Genomic DNA, 22,326 nt, shown 5'->3' on the forward strand with positions numbered 1-22,326 from the left:
AAAAAAATAGCTCTAATCAGGAAGAAGAATCAACTTCTTGATAGCTCAAGTAATCATAAAAACAGTTTTGAAAAAAATGATCGTGTTACAAAATGCTATACAACAACTGAAAGCTAATCGATTGCCCTAGCGGGACAGTTCCATAAACCAGAATTATCATTGTAAATGAGGTTGCAGTTTTGTATTATTCTTCTAATCCAGTCCAGCCGACACCAGTCCAGCCCACCCGCCCGGCAGCGACAAGTTTGCAATTCTGCGCTCTGGAAAGTGATCACTTATATAAAGTCGTTATCGTTTCGCGGTGCCATTTTCCACGCAAACGTCGTCGTCCCAGTGCCGCCGACAATGTTCTCGCTCTGGGCAATCCCGGTGGTCCTGTTTCTACTTCCGGTGGTCGCGTATCTAGTGCTGCGATGGCAAAATCGTCGTTTCGATCGCATTTCGGAGGAACTTCCGGGCCCGAAGAGCCTTCCGCTGATCGGATGTGGATATCTGTTTTTCGGCAAGACCAACGAGGAGCAGTTTTCGATCGTCAACGATATCACGAAACAGTACCCTTCGCCGTGCCGAGCTTGGTTGGGGCCAAAGTTTCTGGTGTTTATCGATAACCCGGAAGATCTGCAGGTGGTGCTGAACTCTCCCAACTGCCTGGAGAAGGCGTTCGTGTATCGGTTTTTCCGGTGTGAAACGGGACTGTTTTCGGCACCGGCGAACGTCTGGAAGGTCCACCGGAAGTTGCTGTCCCCGTGCTTTAGTCCCCAAATATTGGCCAGCTTTGTGAATATTTTTAACGAGAAAAGCTCAGTGATGGTGCAAAGAATTTCCCATAATTTGGATCGTGGTGCGTTCGATATTTATGGCGATGTTTCGAGGTGCACGCTGGATTTGATTTGTGGTAAGGTCGTTACGAAAGTTTGAGGAAGTATTCGATCTGTAATGTCCTGAATCCAACAGCAACAACCCTGGGTACAAACATGGACTTGCAGAGTGACGAAGGAACCGAATACGTGAACGCGATTGAACAGTTAGTTCAGAACAAGAAGTTTTAATCGTTTGTGCGAAAACAAAAATTTTAATGTTCTGCTTTCAGATGTTGCGAACTGATCAATCGACGCATTCACAAAATCTGGTTGTACACGGACTGGGTTTACCACAAGACTAGCACCTTCCGGTTGGAAACGGCAGCGTTTGAAACGGCTTACAAAATGTCTCGCCGGGTTCTTGATCGGCGCAATGGCGACAGGGGAAAGTTCAAAAAAAACATTTCCGAAGCTGAAAGCCTAAAAAAACCTCAAATTTACCTCGACCAAATATTCCGACTAGCGGAGGAAACCGACGTGTTCGATGAACAGTCGATCAAGGATGAGCTGGACACCATTATAGTTGGAGGAAACGAAACTTCCGCTCTGACTCTTTCCCACATTATTCTAATGCTGGCAATACACGAAGACATTCAACAAAAGGTGTACCAAGAGATAGTGAACGTCATCGGTGGTACAGATCCTTCCATTCCAGTTCAGGTTGAACACCTAACCCAACTGAACTACACCGAAATGGTCATGAAAGAAACGATGAGACTGTTCCCCGTAGGTCCAGTCGTTGGACGAACCTGCACGGCTCCGACCAAAATCTGTAATGCCCCGTTAAAACCATTCAGCTCAAACACAAACAAATAAATCATTCATTTCCTTCCAGCCAAAACCACGATCCCACCGGGGGCGACAATCGTGTGCGGGGTTTACAACGTGCACCGGAATCCCAAGTACTGGGGCGAGAACGTAGACGACTTCAACCCCGATCGGTTCTACCCGGAGCGGGTTGCCGAACGGCACCCGTACGCGTACCTTCCGTTCAGCGGTGGGCCCCGGAACTGCATCGGCTACAAGTACGGCCTGATGTCGATCAAAATCATGCTGTGTCACCTGTTGCGGTCGTACAAGTTCCGATCACCACTCACGATGGAGCAGCTGTACGTGAAAATGACCATCACGTTGAAGATTGCCAACCGGCACATGGTGCAGATCGAGAGGAGATGATGCTGTTTGATGGTTTTGTGGTTACATTAGTTATTCTATTACATACAATTATTTACTGTATTTAAGATGGAAAAAAGTTGCTCCAACCCCCTTTGTATAATAATCCAATTTTACAAATTACCAAAATATCACTGCAAGCTTCAATGTATCGTCATCAGGGATGACACTGTGTCTGGGGGGTGAAATTGAGTCATACAAAAATGCTCGAAATATCGAAAAAAGACCTCGTATTTGTAATCAGGGACCAAACTTACCTCTTAACGTAACTATTGAAGTAATTCACCAAACTTAAAATCGCAAGAAAATGAACTGTGAACAAATCGACTCAAAACCAGATTCTGAACTAATATCTGTAGAAACAAGATGTGTAGAATCAAAAATGTCGCTGTAATATCTTGGAACAAACTGGACGGACTTTTGCCGGATTTGTTCCATTCGGTCCGGTTCGGGGTTCCATAAGTCCCTTTTGAAGCGCCACTTTGCATTCAAAAGTCTATGTTAACATGCCAGAAAATAATAATGTTTGTTTCTAGGACCTCTAAAAGTGCCCCGAACATCAGTTTTCTCTAAAACGTTGCCCTGAATTGCTAGGTGTTAGATTTTGAAAATCACCCTAATCGTGAACCACCCTAATTTTGAACCAAACCAAAAGTTGCCCACGGCGTGTTTTCTGGGCAACCTTAAGGAGAAAAAATAGTCATCACTACTTTCAAATGTGTCTTATTGTAAATTTTCTCAGCTTTCCAATGCTTCTAAAAGCGAAATGTTTCATCGGAAAATTTCTGAGATATCTCTATTTTAAGTTTTTGCCTTCCTCACCTCACTGAGGCAAGGCTATAAAAGCACTCGAAAAATGAACTTCTTAAATACGACTCCTAGATATACCTTCTCGTATACCTATCGACTCAGAATCAAATTCTGAACAAATGTCTGTGGGGATGTGTGTAGACGTGATTTTTTTTCCACACGATTATCTCAGAACTGGCTGAACCGACTTTGGCCGGATCCGCCTTATTCTTTTCGTTTTGGGGTCCCCAAAGACCCTATTAAATTTTATTCTGTTTAGTTAAGTATTTAAAAAGTTATGCCAAGAAAAAGATTTTTGTAGATGAGCAGTTCTCTAGGATTTCGGTCATTCGATTTTTTTTGTATTTTTTAATCCGACTGAATCTTTTTTGGTACCTTCCGTATGCCCAAAGAAGCCATTTTGCATCATTAGTTTGTCCATATAATTTTCCATACAAATTCGGCAGCTGTCCATACAAAAATGATGTATGAAAATTCAAAAATCTGTATCTTTTGAAGGAATTTTTTGATCGATTTGGTGTCTTCGGCAAAGTTGTAGGTATGGATACGGACTACACTGGAAAAAAATAATACACGGTAAAAAAAATTTGGTGATTTTTTTATTTAACTTTTTATCACTAAAACTTGATTTACAAAAAAACACTATTTTTAATTTTTTTTATTTTTTGATATGTTTTAGAAGGCATAAAATGCCAACTTTTCAGAAATTTCCAGGTTGTGCAAAAAATCACTGACCGAGTTATGAATTTTTGAATCAATACTGATTTTTTCAAAAAATCGAAATTTTGGTCGTAAAAATTTTTCAACTTCATTTTTCGATGTAAAATCAAATTTGCAATCAAAAAGTACTTTACTGAAATTTTGATAAAGTGCACCGTTTTCAAGTTATAGCCATATTTAAGTGACTTTTTTGAAAATAGTCGCAGTTTTTCATTTTTTTAAATTAGTGCACATGTTTGCCCAGTTTTGAAAAAAATATTTTTGAAAAGCTGAGAAAATTCTCTATATTTTGCTTATTTGGACTTTGTTGATACGACCTTTAGTTGCTGAGATATTGCAATGCAAAGGTTTAAAAACAGGAAAATTGATGTTTTCTAAGTTTCACCCAAACAACCCACCATTTTCTATCGTCAATATCTCAGCAACTAATGGTCCGATTTTCAATGTTAATATATGAAACATTTGTGAAATTTTCCGATCTCTTCGAAAAAAATATTTTTGGAATTTTCAAATCAAGACTAACATTTCACAAAGGCCAAACATTCAATATTACGCCCTTTTAAAATGTTTGTCTTGATTTGAAAATTCCAAAAATATTTTTTTCGAAGAGATCGGAAAATTTCACAATTGTTTCATATATTAACATTGAAAATCGGACCATTAGTTGCTGAGATATTGACGATAGAAAATGGTGGGTTGTTTGGGTGAAACTTAGAAAACATCAATTTTCCTGTTTTTAAACCTTTGCATTGCAATATCTCAGCAACTAAAGGTCGTATCAACATAGTCCGAATAAGCAAAATATAGAGAATTTTCTCAGCTTTTCAAAAATATTTTTTTCAAAACTGGGCAAACATGTGCACTAATTTAAAAAAATGAAAAACTGCGACTATTTTCAAAAAAGTCACTTAAATATGGCTATAACTTGAAAACGGTGCACTTTATCAAAATTTTAGTAAAGTACTTTTTGATTGCAAATTTGATTTTACATCGAAAAATGAAGTTGAAAAATTTTTACGACCAAAATTTCGATTTTTTGAAAAAATCAGTATTGATTAAAAAATTCATAACTCGGTCAGTGATTTTTTGCACAACCTGGAAATTTCTGAAAAGGTGGCATTTTATGTCTTCTAAAACATATCAAAAAATAAAAAAAATTAAAAATAGTGTTTTTTTGTAAATCAAGTTTTAGTGATAAAAAGTTAAATAAAAAAATCACCAAATTTTTTTTACCGTGTATTATTTTTTCCAGTGTAGTCCGTATCCATACCTACAACTTTGCCGAAGACACCAAATCGATCAAAAAATTCCTTCAAAAGATACAGATTTTTGAATTTTCATACATCATTTTTGTATGGACAGCTGCCGAATTTGTATGGAAAATTATATGGACAAACTAATGATGCAAAATGGCTTCTTTGGGCATACCGAAGGCACCAAAAAAGTTTCAGCCGGATTAAAAAATACAAAAATTAAAATTGAAGAAAAAAGACCGATTTCGTAGAGAATTGCTCAGATACAAAAAAGGGTGATTTTTTGCCTAACCTCAAAAGGCCGGGTTTTTATGTTTACGTGCGAGAGTTGCGCCAGATGCGAAACGCCCGGTTGCCACATTGCTTCAAATGAGAGTCTGCATGTTTTTTGGAAAAGTCTGTATCAGATATATTTTTTTCATAAACTTATTTTCATTATTACTTCGTAAATGTGAGGAAGGCACCACCCACCTAATGGTGGATTAAGAAACGTTTTTCTTTTAAAATCCTTGATCATTTATTGGAAACTTTTAAATAACAGTCCAGGAAACTTGTCAAATGATGTGTTTCATGTGCAAAATAAGACAAGAAACAACTTTGTAGAAGGTTGCAAACAGCTAAACATTTTGAAAATTATGTTTTAACCGAATTTTTGAATATGTGGGATTTATTCAAATAATAAAATAATAAAACCGTATTGAAATATTATTTTTAAAGAACAAATAGATTATTACATAATTGTTGTGTACAAATAACACCGGTCTGCTCTAATTCAGCTTGGAATTAGCTGATACAACCGAAATATCTACAGGTTTGAGATTGATAGGGTATTACAAGATTTTTATGAATAAATATCATATTTCCTTAATCAAACACTAACTAGTTGCATGGATACAAAACATGTTTTATACTCGAAATTATACTGCAAATTACTGTTGCTAGCTTAAGGAGAAATACTTTTCATTAGTATGAAATGATTGTTTCAGTTTTTTTTGTATTAAATGATCAAGGAATTAGCAATATTTTAGAAGTTTATTAGACTTAGGGCGTCCAATTTTCCCGGGTTTTGAATTTCCCGGGAAACGGGAAACATATTTTTTGAATCCCGGGAATTCCCGGGATCCCGGGAAATTTTTGCAGCAGTCATAAAATCTATGTTTTCATTATATTTGTTACTTTTTTCTAGCTTAAATCATAGAATTAGCTCAAAACTGTTAATGGTGATAAGCTAGACTTCAATCTGAACATGGACAGCAGTCTTTAGATAGTGTAAAACACAATTTAAAAAATGTGTTCTTTGATGTGCTTTGGAATTTAATTGAATCAGAATTTTGAATATATTTCTTTTATTTTTTTATTTATATAATATAACTACAAAAGCTTATACAATTTCATTGAAAGTGTCTAAAACAGCAAGAAATAAAATTATACCAGACAATGTAACACTTTGGATAAGTTTCGAATTTTATGTTTTATATTTAAAAACATATTTTAAAAATTATCTTTAAGTCACTACCAATCAACTACCAACTGGGGATAATCGGGACTACAGTCTGAATAGGTACAGGAGATTTTAGAGCAATAAATTTGGAAATTTGTGTACTAATTGTTTTGATCTGTTCCTGTTGTAATCGAAATCAATCAAAACAATCAGAACATTATTCAAAAACAAATTAGCTTAAACAGCTGTCTTAATTCGTTACTTTTTTCTGATTTGCTCCAGATGCCGGTTTATGATGAAAAGTTAAATAATTTTTAAAATATTATGCTTTTTTCAAGTTTAAAGTCATAAATGAACGTGAATATAATAATAAGTCTTTTTTTAAATAAATAAAAATTTAGTAGAAAATATCTAAGGCGCAAAGCATTTTGCGGATCTGTAAACAAAAATTTTAACAATTTTCCCTGCCAAATTAATGTTGTCATATGCCGAATAAAAATTTTAATGCTTTAAAATGCTTATCGATTACTAATTTCCACAACCAAATCTGAATTTCTAGACCAAAATTTGATATATTTTCAATTTCGGGAATTCCCGGGACAAAATATGAAAAATCCCGGGATTCGGGAATTCCCGGTTTTGGAAAAAACCCGGGATTTTTGTCCCGGGAATTCCCGGGATGGACGCACTAATTAGACTCTCATCTTCAATCTCATCTTAAAAAAATATATATGTCTTGATTTTTGTTCAAATGGTTTGGAAAGAAAGATTCTGTTAGATTTTTTTTTGTTAAAATACTATTTAATTTTTGTTCAAACAAAAATAAATGTTTGTGACGGTGCTTTCAGAGTTCTGAACTGGAAGACTCGAGTTTTATTGCTACTTTTAAGTGCATTTTCTACAGAAAACATTTTATAAAATTTTATCATTATTTTATACTAATGAAAATATGACTTTTGAAGCTTGCTACAGTAATATGTAGTACATTTTCGATTTCAAATCATATTTGTATTTATGTTCCTGGTTAATGTTTGCTTAAGGGGTTACATACATGTATATTGGCAAAAAAGTTAGAGGTTAGTATGAGCACACACTTCAACTTTATTCAAATTCTTTTTTCATGGCATTAAAATATACATTTTCACCTACTTTCAAACAAATTTGAAGATATTTGGTTGCATCGTAGCCGAGGTATAGCAATTTTAAGTTAGCAGTTTCAAAAAACGGGTGCCACGATATCTCAACTCAGTCTTGACCAAATCGGCTCAAAATTTTGGTGAATACTCGTTAAACCGTTAAACGGAATCCGTGTGCATGATGAAGCCCGATTTTCAAAAAATTTATTATAAAAAAAGATAAAAATATTTTTGTGTTTTTTATATTAAAAAACCGTTTGTTTCTGATTTTTGTATTTTTTAAAAAAGCTAATTTTAAAAATTGGGCTTCGTCATGCACACGGGATACATCTTGAGAGTCTTCACCTAAAATTTCAGCCAATTTGGTCCATCCCATCTCGAGATATCGTGGCACCCGTAAATCAACTCGGGGTTTAGAGAAAAACGCCAACAAAGTTTGACAGCCCGCTTTGCGCATGGCAAAATTTTGAACTTAAATCGTCTCTTACTCAGTTTAATCATTAAATATCTTCATGAATCTTTCAGGAGTGATTAAAAATCATGTTTTGAGTAGATTTATCAAATAATCTGTAATTTAAAATTTAGTGATTTTCTACATGTATGTACCCCTTAAGAAAATATCAAATTTATTCATTAAAATTCAATAATACCATTAACAATCACAAACCTGCCAAAGTTTCGGTTGAACATGCTAAATCAGAATAGACACGTGATATTTGTACACAAAAAATATGTAATTATCAAATAATTCTTGTAAAAAATAAATTTTTACACTGTTTTATGATTTTAATTTATGAATAAATCCCATATATTCAAAAACTTAGATAAAACATAATTTTCAAAATGTTTAGCGGTTTGCAACCTTCTACAAAGTTGTTTCCTGTCTTAATCATCAAAATGTGCAAACTGAACTGTTAGTATAAAGTTTCAATAAATAATAAAGGAAATTAAAACCAAAAAACTTAAAATAGAGATATCTCAGAAATTTCCCGATGAAACATTTCGCTTTTTGAAACATTGGAAAGCTGAGAAAATTTCCTGTAAGACACATTTGAAAGTGGCGATGACTATTTTTTCCTGATAAGGTTGTTCTAGAAAACACGCCGTGATGCCCCTTTCCATTTGCAACAACTCTTCTGATGACCCCAAAGCTCCAAAACTTTCTCTCATTTTCGGAAAATCAATTTTGCGATCTGGACCACTGTGCAATGTTGATAGATTTTGTGATAGAAAAATATGTAATTACCTCAAAAAAAATGATTTTACATATTCCGCATAAATTGAGATATGAGGTAATATTGAGGCTTCAGTTAGATTTTTTAATCGTAATGCACCCATAAAATATTTTTAATTTAGAAAAACCATCTGAAAGTATTCTACATGAAATAGAAGAATTTAGACATATTTTGTGTCAGGTAAAAATCATCCATAAAATTTTTCACCTTCCAAAATTAAACCTTTTTTATTGTGTGTGTTTTTAATAATCGCTTATTTACTTCGAATGACACACAATTAATCCTGCTTGAATGGTTTGTGATTCTCGTGGACTATCTATGCCGCAACTTATTCAGGGGAATTACAGTTTTGTTGAATTAAACGTTGTAAGTGTATGACCTGTTTCACCATTGAAAGCACAACAGTTGACAACAAAAATTCCCCGTATTCCAATATCAGCCGAGCATCCCCCGGCACTGTTTGAACTTATTTTGTTAGCTTGTGTGCTGATGTGTTAAAAACATCCGTACCGTAAAATGGAATGATTTGGAAACGTTCTTGAAAATATTCTCATTTTTTTTTTGTCGTGAAAAGTTAGTAAAGACATAATAATCGGATTTCAGATTTGAGGAAACAAATGTTTCTTGTCACGCTAATGGACTTGTTCGAAATTAAATCATTAAATACAACATGAACAAGGAGATCGCGTATCATGATGCAACATTATTACAGCAACTCTATACTGCAACACGTCGAATGCAAAAAGACATAACGTATCACAAGATAGCACACAAGAGACGATGATGCATGATTAAGCATTTTGCTACTCATGGGAATCATTTTTTTATGTATTGAATAGAATTTCTCAATGTTCGAATAGATAAGCTAAAAGATAAGCAAAGTTTACATGATTTTTTAACCATTGACGTATGTTAAACTAACTGATATCCAGTCAACGGTACAAGTTCTCAATGAGATCGCCAGGAATCACCGCACGTGCCGTAACAACGGCTATAAAGCGCACCGCCAGCTGATCATTCGGCAGTTGGTCACGAGATTCACTCATACGAGATGTTGACCGCGATACTTGTGCTTCTACTGTCGGCGCTTGTATCCTACTCGGTGTACTTCCGATGGACCCGCAGGAAGTTCTTTGCCGCCATCAGCAGCATGAAGGGTCCAACGTCTCTGCCACTAGTCGGTTCCGGTTACCGATTTGTGGGCCAAACAACTCCAGAGCAGATGCACAAGGTAATGACGACCCTCACCGGACAGTGTGAGTCACCGACGCCGGTTTGGTCCGGGCAGAACCTGATTCTGGTGGTTCACAAGCCAGAGCATGTGCAGGTCGTGCTAAAGTCGGAGGACTGTCTGGACCGAGCTTACTTCAATCGGTACTTTCAACTGGATCATGGAATGCTGACTACTTCTGGTATAGGATGCAGCTTTTTCTATCATTGAAGTTAGTAATAGTGAATGTTGTGTTGTAGTTTCATCCTGGAAAGCGGTTCGCAAACTGCTTAACATGTCACTCAGCCCATCGATGATAAACAGTTACATTCCGACGGTGAACAGGAAGAGTCGAATCATGGTTGAGCAAGTCTCCAAGCTTGTTGGCCAGCCCGAACAAAACTTTTACCACGAAGTAGCAAAGTGGGCACTGGATATGATCTGCGGTACTAAGTGCTTAGTTTTGGCTGTAGTTCTGTCTTAACAACTTTTCTTTTCTGCAGCAACTGTTCTGGGAGTGGACATAAACGTGCAAACGGAGGGTACTGGAGTTCCGTATTTAAAAGTTGTTGATGAGTACCTCACCCTGGTTACAAAACGAATGTCTTTGGGTATGACCACAGGAGATAACATTCCTAACTTTTTCTACAATATTACACAAGACGGTAAAAACTTCATGAAAGCAGCATCCACTTTTCGTTCCGTTTCGAACATTGTAATGGAAAGAAAAGTCCCCTTCAACCAATCGGAAAAAGATGACTACGCAGCAAATCCGAGAAAACCTCGGATCCTACTCGACATGATCTACCATTTGGCCGCAGCGGATCCTGAGCACATGAACAACGAATCCATAGCGGAGCATTTGGATGAAATCATATTTGCCGGACAAGATGCGATGGCCGACGTAATTTCAAAGATCATTCTCATGCTCGCAATGCACCCCGATATTCAGGAACGTGTCTACCAAGAGATCATGTCCGTGTGTCCGGACAAAAACTCTGAACTTTCCCAGGAAGACTGCTCTAAGCTTACATACACCGAAATGTTCTGCAAAGAAACACTCAGACTGTTCCCGGCGTCTTCCTTTATCGGTCGTAAAGCCGACGCCGACGTCAAGTTGGATGGTAATATCTTACCCTGAGATCTCCCAACGCAGAAAAAAAAGCACAACATCTCCATCCATTACAGATCGCCACACCTTACCGAAGGGCGCCGAAGTGTTCGTAGCGTTCTTCAAGATGCACCGCGATCCCGCGATCTGGGGCCCCGAGGCCGACCGGTTCGACCCGGACAACTTCATGCCGGAAAAGGTGGCCCAGCGACACCCGTATGCTTTCCTCCCGTTCAGTGCCGGCTCGCGGAACTGTCTGGGGTTCAAGTTTGCCTGGTACCCGGTGAAGATCGTGCTGGCACATCTGATACGCAGCTATCGCTTCCGAACGTCACTGAAGATGGACGATTTGGTGCTGCTGAATTGGAGCATTATCATTCTGAAAATTGCCCAGGGCAGTCGGGTAACACTGGAGAAAAGGACAAGTAACGGTTCTATGTTTGAAAAGAAGTAGAAATTTAAGAAACATTTTTAATGACAAAATAAATAAATACTAGGGGTAATTTGTTCATCATTTTGTTAAGAAATTAGTTATCACAATCAGGGATCATTAAAAAAGCAAATGTGGCATGGGAGTTCTTTGACCAAAATAAGAAGACCCGTATTTTTTTTTTGTTTGACAATTAGGGTGCTCCTATCCGAAATAGGGTGGTCCCAACATTATGTTTTCGTCGATTTTCGCAAAAACCACATTTTCCAAAAAATCATATCTCTGGAACAACTGGATCAATTCTAGTAATTAAAATACACAATTTTTGGTACCCAAAAATAATAGGTAATCGCTTAACGTGAAGACTTCCATCATTGTCATGACTTTTCGTTCAAAGATATAAATTTTGCGTCACTTTCAATATTTTGACAAAATTCCTTCAACAAGTTGTTTATAATAGTGACCTACACATGCTGATTCCTTTTGGTAACGATTATCCCATTCCTTGTAAAGTTATGGAAATCGTCATTAATCAATGATTGCCAACTAGGACGTCAATGACTGTGCCACAAAATTATATAAATTTTGAAGCACAATTGATTTAGATCAACAATTCTTTCAGTGGCTTCAAGAAGGCAACAACCGGCACACGCTGATTCCTTTTGGTGCTGAAATTCGATTAATTGAATTTAATACAGAATATTTTATAGTGATGATCAAATTTCTTCGAAATTATCAACGGCTTCTCCTTAAATTTTTACCCGTTTTCGTTATTTTCCTGTTTTTGCTTGCGGCGCGTCGGAAAACCCAGTTTTTGTATTCAAAAAGATTCTTTTTTTTTTTATTCATAACTTATTTTTATTAGGTCCTTTTAGGTGCTGTGACCAGGTTGGGACCGAGGATCGTTAATTAACTAATACATAACAAAAAAAAAACAACTCCTTAAACTCCATACTTGGAGATCATGTAACTGACCAGGGTTACTTGATCCAAGCGGGTCTTACAGGTCTTGAACCTGCCGATGTACTCGGAGAAAATGCCCCACAGCTCAGCCGAACTGTAGAGCACCTCCCCGGCTTCCTCCTTCGTGGCTCCACCGTCTCGAGAGCCACTGCTTCCTTGGCTTTTTCCTGCGGGGCGAGGGCGATCCTTCGATGTTCCGTCCGGGACTGCACCCGGCAACGGAGGGAACTCCGCCGGCGTGAACGCCGGAACTGCTGGACTCTGCTTCTCCGCCTTCCTTGCCGGCGGTTTCGGTTTCGACGCCTGCTGGCGCCACCGGATGAAGTCCGCACGCTTAGGGCAGCTGCGGTCCGTGGCTTCGTGGGCTCCAGAGCAGTTGGCACACCGCTTCGGCTCGTTTTCTTGGACTTTGCACTCGTCCGTCTTGTGGGGACCCCCACAGTTGTTGCACCTCCCTTTCAGGTGACAGTTCCTGGTTCCATGACCCAGCTGCAAGCAGTTCCTGCACTGGGTCACGTTCGGCCGCTTGTTCCGGTAGGCCTCCTACCGGATGATAGTGCTTGCCACAATCTTCATTGCAGAGAGCTTCTTCAGATTGGTGTATCCCTTGAGGAAGACCACAATGTACGGAGTTTCGTCCACGGTAGACTTTTCCTTCCGCTTGATGATATGCACCTCCAGCGCGTCCAGCTTGAGATCCCTCTTCAGAAGGTACTTGACCTCGTCCGGTTTCAGTTCATCGGGAAAACCACGAAGAACCACCCGATGATTCCGTTCGCTCCGCCGATCGTGGGTGTAGAATTCCACTTTCTTCTTCTTGAGTAGCTCTTGCAACTTGTCAAAATCTTTGAAAGAGAAGCAGGTCACCTTGGTTCCAAATCGGGTTAGTTTGTAAATCGGTTTGAAACCTAATTTACAACTTTCCACTATCGCCACGAGCTTGTAAAAATCCGTGGTGTTCTTCACCACCAAAGGTGGTTGCTTTTGTTTACCTACCGACTGACCGGGTGGTGGAACCGCCGGGGCGTCCCCTCCTCCTGAGCTGAGCTGAGCTGGCATTGTTGTTGTTTTTGTTATCCGCTAGCGGGCTGAACTTGTTGTTGTTGAGCAGGGTCTTCTCAACTTTTTCTCCTTCGATCCCGATTCCAGTGACCTCGCTGGACTTCTTCCGCTTCCGATTCCCGCGGACGGGACGAAAATCTTCCTCCTCGGAGGATTCCTCCACCTCCATCTGTCAAAAACTTCCAAGCACGCGAGATGACAACACGAGCAAAACACGTCTTAACTTGTCGCTGGCTGGCGACTGAGTGTATCTCCGATTCTTGTTAATGAATATTCGCAATTTGTTGATGTTATGTAAAATATTACAAGAAATCGAAGAAAATATTTTTAGATAAGAGCTCTTTGATCCCGAGACCTAGAAATCAGCAAATAATTTTTTATAGGACCTTTTCAAATATTCAACTAGGTTTTTTTTACCTCAACATATTTTTCCTGAAAAGCCCAACTAATAACCTTTCTTTTGAATTGTGGCGCTCTAAAATTGGTACAGTCGTTCCAGAGATATGATATTTGCTGAAAAAGTGCTTTTTGCAAAAATCGACGAAAAACGTATTTTTTGGACCACCCTATTTCGGATAGGAGCACCGTAATCGATAAACAAAAAAAATACGAATTTTATTATTTTGGTCGAAGAACTTCCATGCCAAAAGGCTAGTATGGAGATCGGAAGGAAGGGGTCAAGAAACAGCTTAACGAACAGCAGAGCAAAGGAGAGGGAGCGTTTTCTTGGGGCTTTTCTGCACCCTCTCTGGCTTGCTTCCGCTGCCGCTGCTGCCCATTTGAAATTTTTCTTGACCGATTCCTTCCGAAGTGCATACACCGCTAAATCGGAGAACTTTTGACTTGGACAATTTCTGTTTGAGGTGGAATCGCTGTATCCAGGTTTTTAAGCGAAGATGGCGTTCGAATGTTGAACGTCCGAAATGTCAAAATCGCGCAGTAGCACCAACATTAGAAAAAAAAATGCGGCTGTCATGCTCACTTTTTTCATAATGTTGGTAGCACTGCGTGATTTTGACATTTCGGGCGTTCACCATTCGAACGGCATTTTCGCTTAAAAAGCTGGAAAAGAAAAACTAGCAATGACTTGCAAAAATCAGACTTGTTGAAATTACTCTTACGATAATTGGTGCACACTTACACAACCATACACCATACAAAACCTGATCGGATGTTTACTTATCATACGACAGTCGACCAAAGATCATGCAACTAATCGATGACGCAATAGGTTGCATGTTTGTTGGTACGTTACTTATCTTGTTCACGCATACAGTCAATGTCATGCGCTCTAACCTGAAATCCTAATTTAAAGTAAAAGATGAATCTTGGGAAAAAATAATCCATTTTTGTAATTGGGTACTAAAGTCCTATGTCAATTTTTATGTACAACGGTAAAAAACACGATTAAAAACCATTTCTGATCACTTTTTTCATTTTATTGCAAATTTTTTTTTGACAAGACAACATTTTTTCGATGGATCAACTATGGTCCCCTTGGAACGAGCTGTCAAGTAGGAGCTTTTCTGTCAAGAAGGACCGCGAGGTTAATTTTTCAAAATTGATTTAAAAATCCATTTTAAACTCTTTGTGCTCGTACAAAGGGTCATTGTACTCAGAAAAATAAGCTTTATCGCTGTAAACAATAATATCAGCAATCTAAGCTTCATTTTAGGACCCAATTCACTTACCCTGTCATTCGTGAATGATGAAACATCGCCAAAAATAACAGTATACTGAAATAGTAGTTTATGCAACAAGTTGCAAAAAGAAGGTTTTTTCAACACTAGTTGTAAATTTATCCTACGAGGTTTACCGAGTTGGATAAATACGACGAGTGCTGAAAAAAGCATGTTTGCAACGAGTTGCTTACAATTTTTTTTGCAATTCTGGAAATCGCTTCTTGAATGAAATTTTATGTCAAACATTCATGTGTTTAGTAAATTTACCGTTCAAAACAAAAACATATTGAAAATTTTTACTTTTCGATACTAGTGCTGAAAAGGTCTACTTTTCAGCACCCATTTCAGTGGTCTCAGTGGTATTGAAGTATTGAAATTTCCATTCAGTTATTTTAGATAGGGAAAAGTAGGCCGTTTTGTTTTTCCAGAAGGACAGGAAAAGTTGACAGTTTCACAGCGGAATTGCAAAAAGTACTTTTGGCAATTCCGTCTTGAAACTTCCTACTTTTCCTGTCATTCTTGCGTGACGAAACAGCCTACTTTTATCTACTAAAAATAACAGAATCGAATAGAAACACATTTCAAAACAAATGCTGAAAAGTTCTACTTTTCAGCACTGAAATGGATGCTGAAAAGTTGAACTTTTCAGCACTAGTTTTGAAAAGTAATACTTTTCAAAAAAAATTTGATTTAAAAGATTTATTGATAAAATACATGAACATTCGACTTCTAATTTCACTCAATGGATGTTTTTCAGAAATGCAAAAAATGTTGTATGGAACTCGTTGCAAACCTTGATTTTTTCAGCACTTGTCGTATTTATCCAACTCGGTGAACCTCGTTGGATAAATGTACGACTCGTGCTGAAAAAAATCTCTTTTTGCAACTTGTTGCATAAACTACTATTTCAGCATCCATTTGAGTGCTAAAAAGTTCAACTTTTCAGCACTAGAATCAAAATTTGTTTTAAGGGAAATCTCTCCTTGGTTCTGCTTGATTCAATTTGAACAGCTAATTTCAAGTTTTTTACGAGGTGAACTTTTTAGCACTCAATTGGATGATAATGAATAAAAACCTTGATTAAAATTCATAGACCGGTATTAAAACACCTTAATTGTGACAGTAGAGCACAACAACAACAGTTTGTTAACCTCAGAAAGTACAAAGTTTATCCAATTACTTAATTAAATTGTTCCGGCTAAACAATCAACTGCAGCAATGCATGCTTGCTGGTCAAACTTTCCATCGAATATATATCCATGTTCAAGCCATGACGGCTCAGTTAGTTGCATTTCAAATCAATAGCATCACATCACAACTCCGCACCAAAATGTTATCAATTCTCGTGATTTTCACAATCATCACCGGTATCACCCATCTGCTGCTGAGCCTTTGGAGGAACCGCCGATTCCTGCTAGCGGCCTCCCGCATTCCGGGACCCCCCGGCTTCCCTCCCCTACTCGGGGGCATTTACCAATTTTACGGCAAAACCGACGTGGAACTGGCCACCGCCCTGCTGGACATTTCCCAGCGGTACACATCGCCGGTCAAGTTCTGGCTCGGCCCGCTGCTGATGGTCGTCGTAGATCGGCCGGAAGATTTGAAAATTGTGCTCAACTCGCAGCACTGCCTCGACAAGGTCGATCCGTACCGGTTTTTCCACGTAGATCTCGGACTTTTTGCGGCGCCGAAAGAGCTGTGGAAACGGCACCGGAAGGTTCTGATGCCGGCCTTTGGACCGAAGGTGGTGGACGGGTTTTTGCCCACCTTTGCGAAAACTAGCCGGAGTTTGTGCAAGGAGTTGGAACGGTTCCTGCCGGCTTGAGAGGTGAACATTCAGTATCAGGTTGAGAAGTGTGCACTCAAGTCAATATGTGGTAAGTTTATCAGGAGCACCCAATGTCGGCAAATCAGCAATCTTTCAAATCTCAAATCTCTTTCAAATGAATTTTCACATAAGTTTAACTTTTTATTGAACAAACCTATTTTTATGGATTTTGTTATAGGTTAATTGTTTAAATGTTAGTTTTTCAAATGAATCCCTTACTAATAATCCATCTGACGTCCCCAACTTCGTTCAATTTCCAGTCTAGAGAAAACAATCTAGAGATTTTGAAAACTTTAGGAAAGATCTTTACAAAGTTTTGGCAAAATTTTAAAATTCAAATGAAATTAATTTTCGATTTTCAAAGATAATTGCTCTACAAGTTTATAAAAGTTAGGGCAAATCGTAGGCTGTTAGTTTCAGACTGATGAAATTGTTTTTCTATTGCAGCTACTTTTTTCCAATATGACATTGAAGAACGTGATGAAAAATGGAACAAATCATATATCAATAGTATTGATCGGTAAGATTTATCCCAAATCAGTGTATGAAATGTTTCTAAGAACTGATCTTTTTTTTTAGGCTGACCTCGTTAATAAATCAAAGAATTTTCAACCCCTTGAAACACCTTGATTTTATGTATCAGATGACTTCAGGCTATCAGGAAGAAAATAAGCAGTTCAATATATTCCAGCAGCTACCGAAGGAGGTGAAAGCTATGATGACTGAAAGACAGCAGCAATTTCCTAAGGACATCACATCCCCACATTTCATCGACCGTGTCTTCCAATTGAGCAAAGATTCCACAGACCCGGAAGCCATCCAAGACCACCTGGAGACGATCATTTTTGCCGGCAGTGAAACAACCGCTACCACCCTCGCTACGACCCTGCTGATGCTGGCCATTAATCGCGATGTCCAGGAAAAGGTCTTCCAAGAAATAAACACCGTTTGTCCAAACCCGTTCGAGCGCGAGTTCATCGACCAAGGCGCCCTGTCCCGGCTGGTCTACACGGAACAGGTCGTCAAGGAAACGATGCGACTCTTCCCGATCGGACCGATCGTGGCCCGCAAAGTGACGGGCGATGTCCGGCTGACGCAGGTTACCGTTCCGGCCGGGGCGAACGTCGCGATTCCGATCTTCAAACTGCAGCGCAACCCCGAGTACTGGGGTTCGGACGCCGAGGCGTTCGATCCTGAGCGCTTTTCGCCCGAACGTACGGCCCGTAGACATCCGTACTGCTACATACCGTTTACGGCCGGGTTGCGCAACTGCGTTGGAATTCGGTACAGCTGGCAGTTGATGAAGGTGGCACTGGTTCACCTGCTTTGGCGGTTCCGATTCTCGTCCGAACTAGCGATGGAGGACCTCCAGCTGAAACTGTCCATGGTGCTACGGATCGAGAATGGAAGTGTGCTGAGGATCGAGCGGAGATGAGTTCGATAGCAGTGTGTTTAAAGATGAAGATTTATCCTCTGGGCTTAGCAAACAAATAAAATTACATGCTGATGTACGTTTCCAGCATCCTAAACATCTGTTAGGCAAATTAAGGAAGCAATTTTTCTGTATATCTACTGAGAACGTCACAACGCAACAGACTCTCATCACTACAGTTCATCATTTTGCGATCACGAAGTCAACTGTTGAAGCAGGCAAACCAACTTCAATTCAGCCGGGTTGCGATCAATTAGCTCTTCATACTGTATAATGAATTTTCTCACAGGTGGTGTGCGTGAAAATAACGTAACTCTTCACATTCAACGGGATATATGAATATCTAGTCTGTATCCGCTGAACTTTTAAAACTTTTGATTTTAATAGTACAAATTACGTGATCTACAGACTACCCCCGGCTACTACCACACGCATGCACTACTGCATCATCTCGACTTGACTTTTATCACACCGTTGTTCTAGCACTCTACGCAACTTACTCCCGTTGCAGAGACACAACGGCAGCACTCCAGACCTGTTCGGTCTACTAAAGTGATAAATAGCACCTAATTCCCCGGCAGCGTACTTAGTATAATACAGTTATTCTAGGCGCCAAGTTCAACCTCCACCACACACCATGATCGAACTTTTTCTCGTGTTTTTCACCTGTTGCTCGGTCGCGTACTACTACCTTACCTTTCGGAGGTCCAGGAAGCGGCTGTACGAGCTGGCCGCACGGATCCCAGGCCCGTTCGATTGGCCCATCATTGGCAGCTTATATCTGGGAGTTGGCGTCACAAAATCCAGGGATATCTTTGAGTACATGACCCAATTCCTGCACAAACTGGAGCTACCCGCGCGAGCTTGGTTGGGACCGTTTCTTGTGGTGGCCTTCGATCACCCAGAGCACGTGGCTGTGGTTCTCAACTCCACTCAGTGCATTCGGAGGTCCTTCATGTACCGATTCTTCCGCTTCGATAGAGGACTCCTAATGACGCCCGATCCCCAGCACTGGAAACTACTTCGTAAGCGGTTGAACTCGTCGTTTTCACCGCTGGTCCTGAAGAACTTTGCGCCTGCCTTCAACGAGTGTGCCGATAAGCTGGTGACAAGTCTTGACAAATACGTCGACCAGGGAACGTTCGATCTGCTTCCGAAAGTCAGTGAATTCACCATAACGGCTACCCTGTTGAATCTGTTCAAAGTCGATCTGCGCGCTGGCGATAATGAATTCAAGGAAAAATTCGCCGTGAATGCAGAAAAGTAACTCCGGTATAAGTCTAATGATCGGCATGATAAAGCAATTTCACCTTTTTGTAGGCTATGGACTCTCGTCTGGCGACGCATTTATCAACCCTGGCTACATCTGGATTTCTTCTACCAGTTCACAGACAGGTTTCAGGAAGAAAAACAACGAATTCGTATGATACGAGATTTTACACATGAAGTTTGTTCAGCTTAAACGTATCTCCCTAACAATCAAAATTAATCAACTTTTTTACAGATCTCCAATGCTCGCGATTCGACAAGAATCAACAACAACTCCCAACTCCCAACACAAGAGGATCCTCCCAACGCAGAGGTTCTCATCGATCGGCTGGAGCGTATGGCGTTCGACACTCAGGAAATAGACCAGGAAACCTTTCTAAGCAACATCGATACCTTCATGTTCGCCAGTAACGACACAACCTCGAACGTCATGTCCACGACGCTGCTCATGCTTGCCATGCATCCGGAAATCCAGGAACGCGTCTTCGCGGAAGTATCCCAAGTCACCGCCACAAGCAACTTCATCCCCCAGGAGGCGCTCTCCAAGCTGGTCTACCTGGAGATGGTCATCAAGGAATCGATGCGACTCGTTCCCGTCGGCTCGATCCTGGGTCGCATCTGCGAAAAGGAACTCACCGTGGACCAGTGGACCATCCCGGCGGGGACGGAAGTGGTCATACCGATCTTCAAAATGCACCGCAACAAGGCGGTGTGGGGCGAACGCTCGGAGGAGTTCGATCCGGACAACTTCCTGCCGGAACGGTGTGCCCAGCGACATCCGTACGCGTACATTCCGTTCAGCGGAGGCATCCGGAACTGCATCGGGATGAAGTACGCGTACATGTCGCTGAAGATTGTGCTGGCCAAGCTGATTGCGCGGTATCGGTTCAGGACGGAGCTGAAGCTGGAGCAGCTCAAGTTTGAGCCGTCGCTGATTTTGCTGATTGTCAACAAACACATGGTGCGGTTGGAGCGGCGGTGATGACTTTGGGTTTATGTATGTGATGTTAAAAAAAAAATATTACGATAAGGGATTACATTAAGTAAAATTGTTGACAAATCAGTAAATAGTTTTATTTGGCGTTAATCTATCAATAAACTTCAACAATTTACCACGTGCAATGCAAACTGTTTTACTCAAGGTACCGTCAATTGAAATGGCTCAGAATTACAGTCTGAATAGATACAGTATTTTATTAAGCCATTATAAGCTCAAGGTTTTGTTGCTCTAATTTGGTCAAGTTGTTGGTGCGTTGTTTTTCTGACAAAGAGTTTATTTACGGGTTTCAATATCTGTTGGAAACATTTCGGGATTTAAGAACTTAAAAATCGCAATTGCACGTATTTATGGAAAATTCTAAATTTTCCTAAAACTACGTTTGTTTCATACATTCCGGCGTCGCAAGTTACGAAATTATTTTCTCAAAAAATGTCTCGTATGATTTCAAATAGTATAAAAAGGGATATGGTGTGGTGTGGTTTGGTGTGATACTCCAATATTATATCAAAAGTTTTTACAACATTCATATAATGGCATGTTTCGTGAATTATTTTTTAACTTTTGTTCCTTCCTCTTCTTAATTTGTTCTCCTACACACAACACAATATTTCCGAATTTATGATGTAACACTCTTGCACGTCATTAAAAATTTAAATTTAAATGCAATTTAATATAAATTTGCAGCAAATCATACGTTAAAACATGATTTTACGTGTGATTCAACCGTGTACATCGAATCACCTCAAAAGAATTCGGATTGAACATACATTTGTAAACATTTTGTTTGTTTGTAAATTCTATAAAAAAAACTTTTAAAAACTTAATTTTGTTATCTTGTTGAATTAAAAATTCAACTAAATTTATATATAAGAGTGTAACAAAAATGACTTTTTGGCAGGCATTAAGAGGTTAGTTCCGGTGGACGTACTGAGCCAAAATCACAAATATGAGCTTGATTGGACGTGCTGGCGCTTTGCATTTGAATTTTAAATGGGATTTAACGCGTAAAAATACACTTTTTTGAGGCACTTTGGCACTAAAGCGTTTGGCGTGTAGGCCAGATTCTTGCGCATGTTTTGGTGTAACATTGAGGTTTTGAGCAACCTGTACAGGCTGTTTGGCATTTTTTAGAAAAATCAGCCTACACAAAGAAAGTACACCCAAAACTGGGCAGCAAGGTCCGAGAGAACAATGGCCTCGAGTCGAGAGAATAGTGGTTCCATTCACGGACACAGAGAACACAGCTTGAGATGAGCGAAAGAACTATTCTCTCGAGGTTCATTTGCAAAAAAAGTTTATCCGTCAAACAAAAAACCAAAAGTGTCGACTACGGGAATCGAACCAGAGACCTTCGACATACTAACCCTAAGACTTAACTGCCTCGGCCACCACAGCTTGATGATTAAGGAGTGGTCAGATGGCGATATATGACACTTGTTGGAGATTTATTGTTTCATTCATCGAATGAACACATTTGTTATGATGGTGTGAGTTGGTAGCATTATTCTTTCGATTTTGGCACTGAGCTCTCAATAAATTTTGAGGGAACGATTCTCACGACTCTGATTTTGGGTGTAGGTGTCGAGGCTCAGTGAAAATTAAAAAAAAAATCTCATCATCATGAGATATCGAAAAAAATTAACCTCTGATTCGTGATAAGGGACCAACATTACCAATAAGAGCAAAGTATCGCGATAACCGAAGAGGGGTC

At 39.4% G+C, this 22,326-nt stretch overlaps 4 protein-coding genes across 4 annotated transcripts; all 4 read left to right on the forward strand.

Moving 5' to 3' along the window:
- The first annotated feature begins 211 nt into the window (after positions 1 to 211).
- Positions 212 to 11,460, forward strand: LOC120417527 (cytochrome P450 4c3-like). Its single transcript, XM_052709982.1, has 8 exons — positions 212 to 895; positions 955 to 1,024; positions 1,091 to 1,632; positions 1,696 to 2,031; positions 9,639 to 10,040; positions 10,099 to 10,284; positions 10,342 to 10,962; positions 11,027 to 11,460. Exons 1-8 carry the CDS (start codon positions 346 to 348, stop codon positions 11,401 to 11,403), a joined length of 3,084 nt encoding a protein of 1,027 aa, XP_052565942.1. The 5' UTR covers positions 212 to 345; the 3' UTR covers positions 11,404 to 11,460.
- Positions 11,461 to 16,416: 4,956 nt separating this feature from the next.
- Positions 16,417 to 16,911, forward strand: LOC120417523 (probable cytochrome P450 313b1). The gene has a single exon (XM_039579606.2). The coding sequence runs from the start codon at positions 16,417 to 16,419 to the stop codon at positions 16,909 to 16,911; it is 495 nt and encodes a 164-aa protein (XP_039435540.2).
- Positions 16,834 to 18,617, forward strand: LOC128092294 (cytochrome P450 3A19-like). The gene is made up of 3 exons (XM_052709639.1): positions 16,834 to 16,963; positions 17,362 to 17,434; positions 17,494 to 18,617. Exon 3 carries the CDS (start codon positions 17,549 to 17,551, stop codon positions 18,347 to 18,349), a length of 801 nt encoding a protein of 266 aa, XP_052565599.1. The 5' UTR covers positions 16,834 to 16,963; positions 17,362 to 17,434; positions 17,494 to 17,548; the 3' UTR covers positions 18,350 to 18,617.
- A 237-nt stretch (positions 18,618 to 18,854) lies between these two features.
- On the forward strand, positions 18,855 to 20,737 carry LOC120417516 (probable cytochrome P450 313a4). The gene is made up of 3 exons (XM_039579599.2): positions 18,855 to 19,609; positions 19,667 to 19,793; positions 19,851 to 20,737. The coding sequence occupies exons 1-3, from the start codon at positions 18,984 to 18,986 to the stop codon at positions 20,595 to 20,597; spliced, it is 1,500 nt and encodes a 499-aa protein (XP_039435533.1). The 5' UTR covers positions 18,855 to 18,983; the 3' UTR covers positions 20,598 to 20,737.
- Positions 20,738 to 22,326: the final 1,589 nt, after the last annotated feature.

This window comes from Culex pipiens, chromosome 3 (genome assembly GCF_016801865.2).
Source record: "Culex pipiens pallens isolate TS chromosome 3, TS_CPP_V2, whole genome shotgun sequence".
Taxonomy (NCBI): domain Eukaryota; kingdom Metazoa; phylum Arthropoda; class Insecta; order Diptera; family Culicidae; genus Culex; species Culex pipiens.

Excerpts from the sequence above, each read along its gene's own strand:
- LOC120417523 (XM_039579606.2), top strand. The coding sequence starts at position 16,417 with ATGTTATCAATTCTCGTGATTTTCACAATCATCACCGGTATCACCCAT.
- LOC120417527 (XM_052709982.1), top strand. The coding sequence starts at position 346 with ATGTTCTCGCTCTGGGCAATCCCGGTGGTCCTGTTTCTACTTCCGGTG. Across the intron at positions 10,285-10,341 it reads GGCACTGGATATGATCTGCG|CAACTGTTCTGGGAGTGGAC; the intron begins GTACTAAGTGCT and ends TCTTTTCTGCAG. Across the intron at positions 10,963-11,026 it reads CGCCGACGTCAAGTTGGATG|ATCGCCACACCTTACCGAAG; the intron begins GTAATATCTTAC and ends CATCCATTACAG.
- LOC120417516 (XM_039579599.2), top strand. The coding sequence starts at position 18,984 with ATGATCGAACTTTTTCTCGTGTTTTTCACCTGTTGCTCGGTCGCGTAC. Across the intron at positions 19,610-19,666 it reads TTCGCCGTGAATGCAGAAAA|GCTATGGACTCTCGTCTGGC; the intron begins GTAACTCCGGTA and ends ACCTTTTTGTAG. Across the intron at positions 19,794-19,850 it reads TACGAGATTTTACACATGAA|ATCTCCAATGCTCGCGATTC; the intron begins GTTTGTTCAGCT and ends ACTTTTTTACAG.
- LOC128092294 (XM_052709639.1), top strand. The coding sequence starts at position 17,549 with ATGTATCAGATGACTTCAGGCTATCAGGAAGAAAATAAGCAGTTCAAT.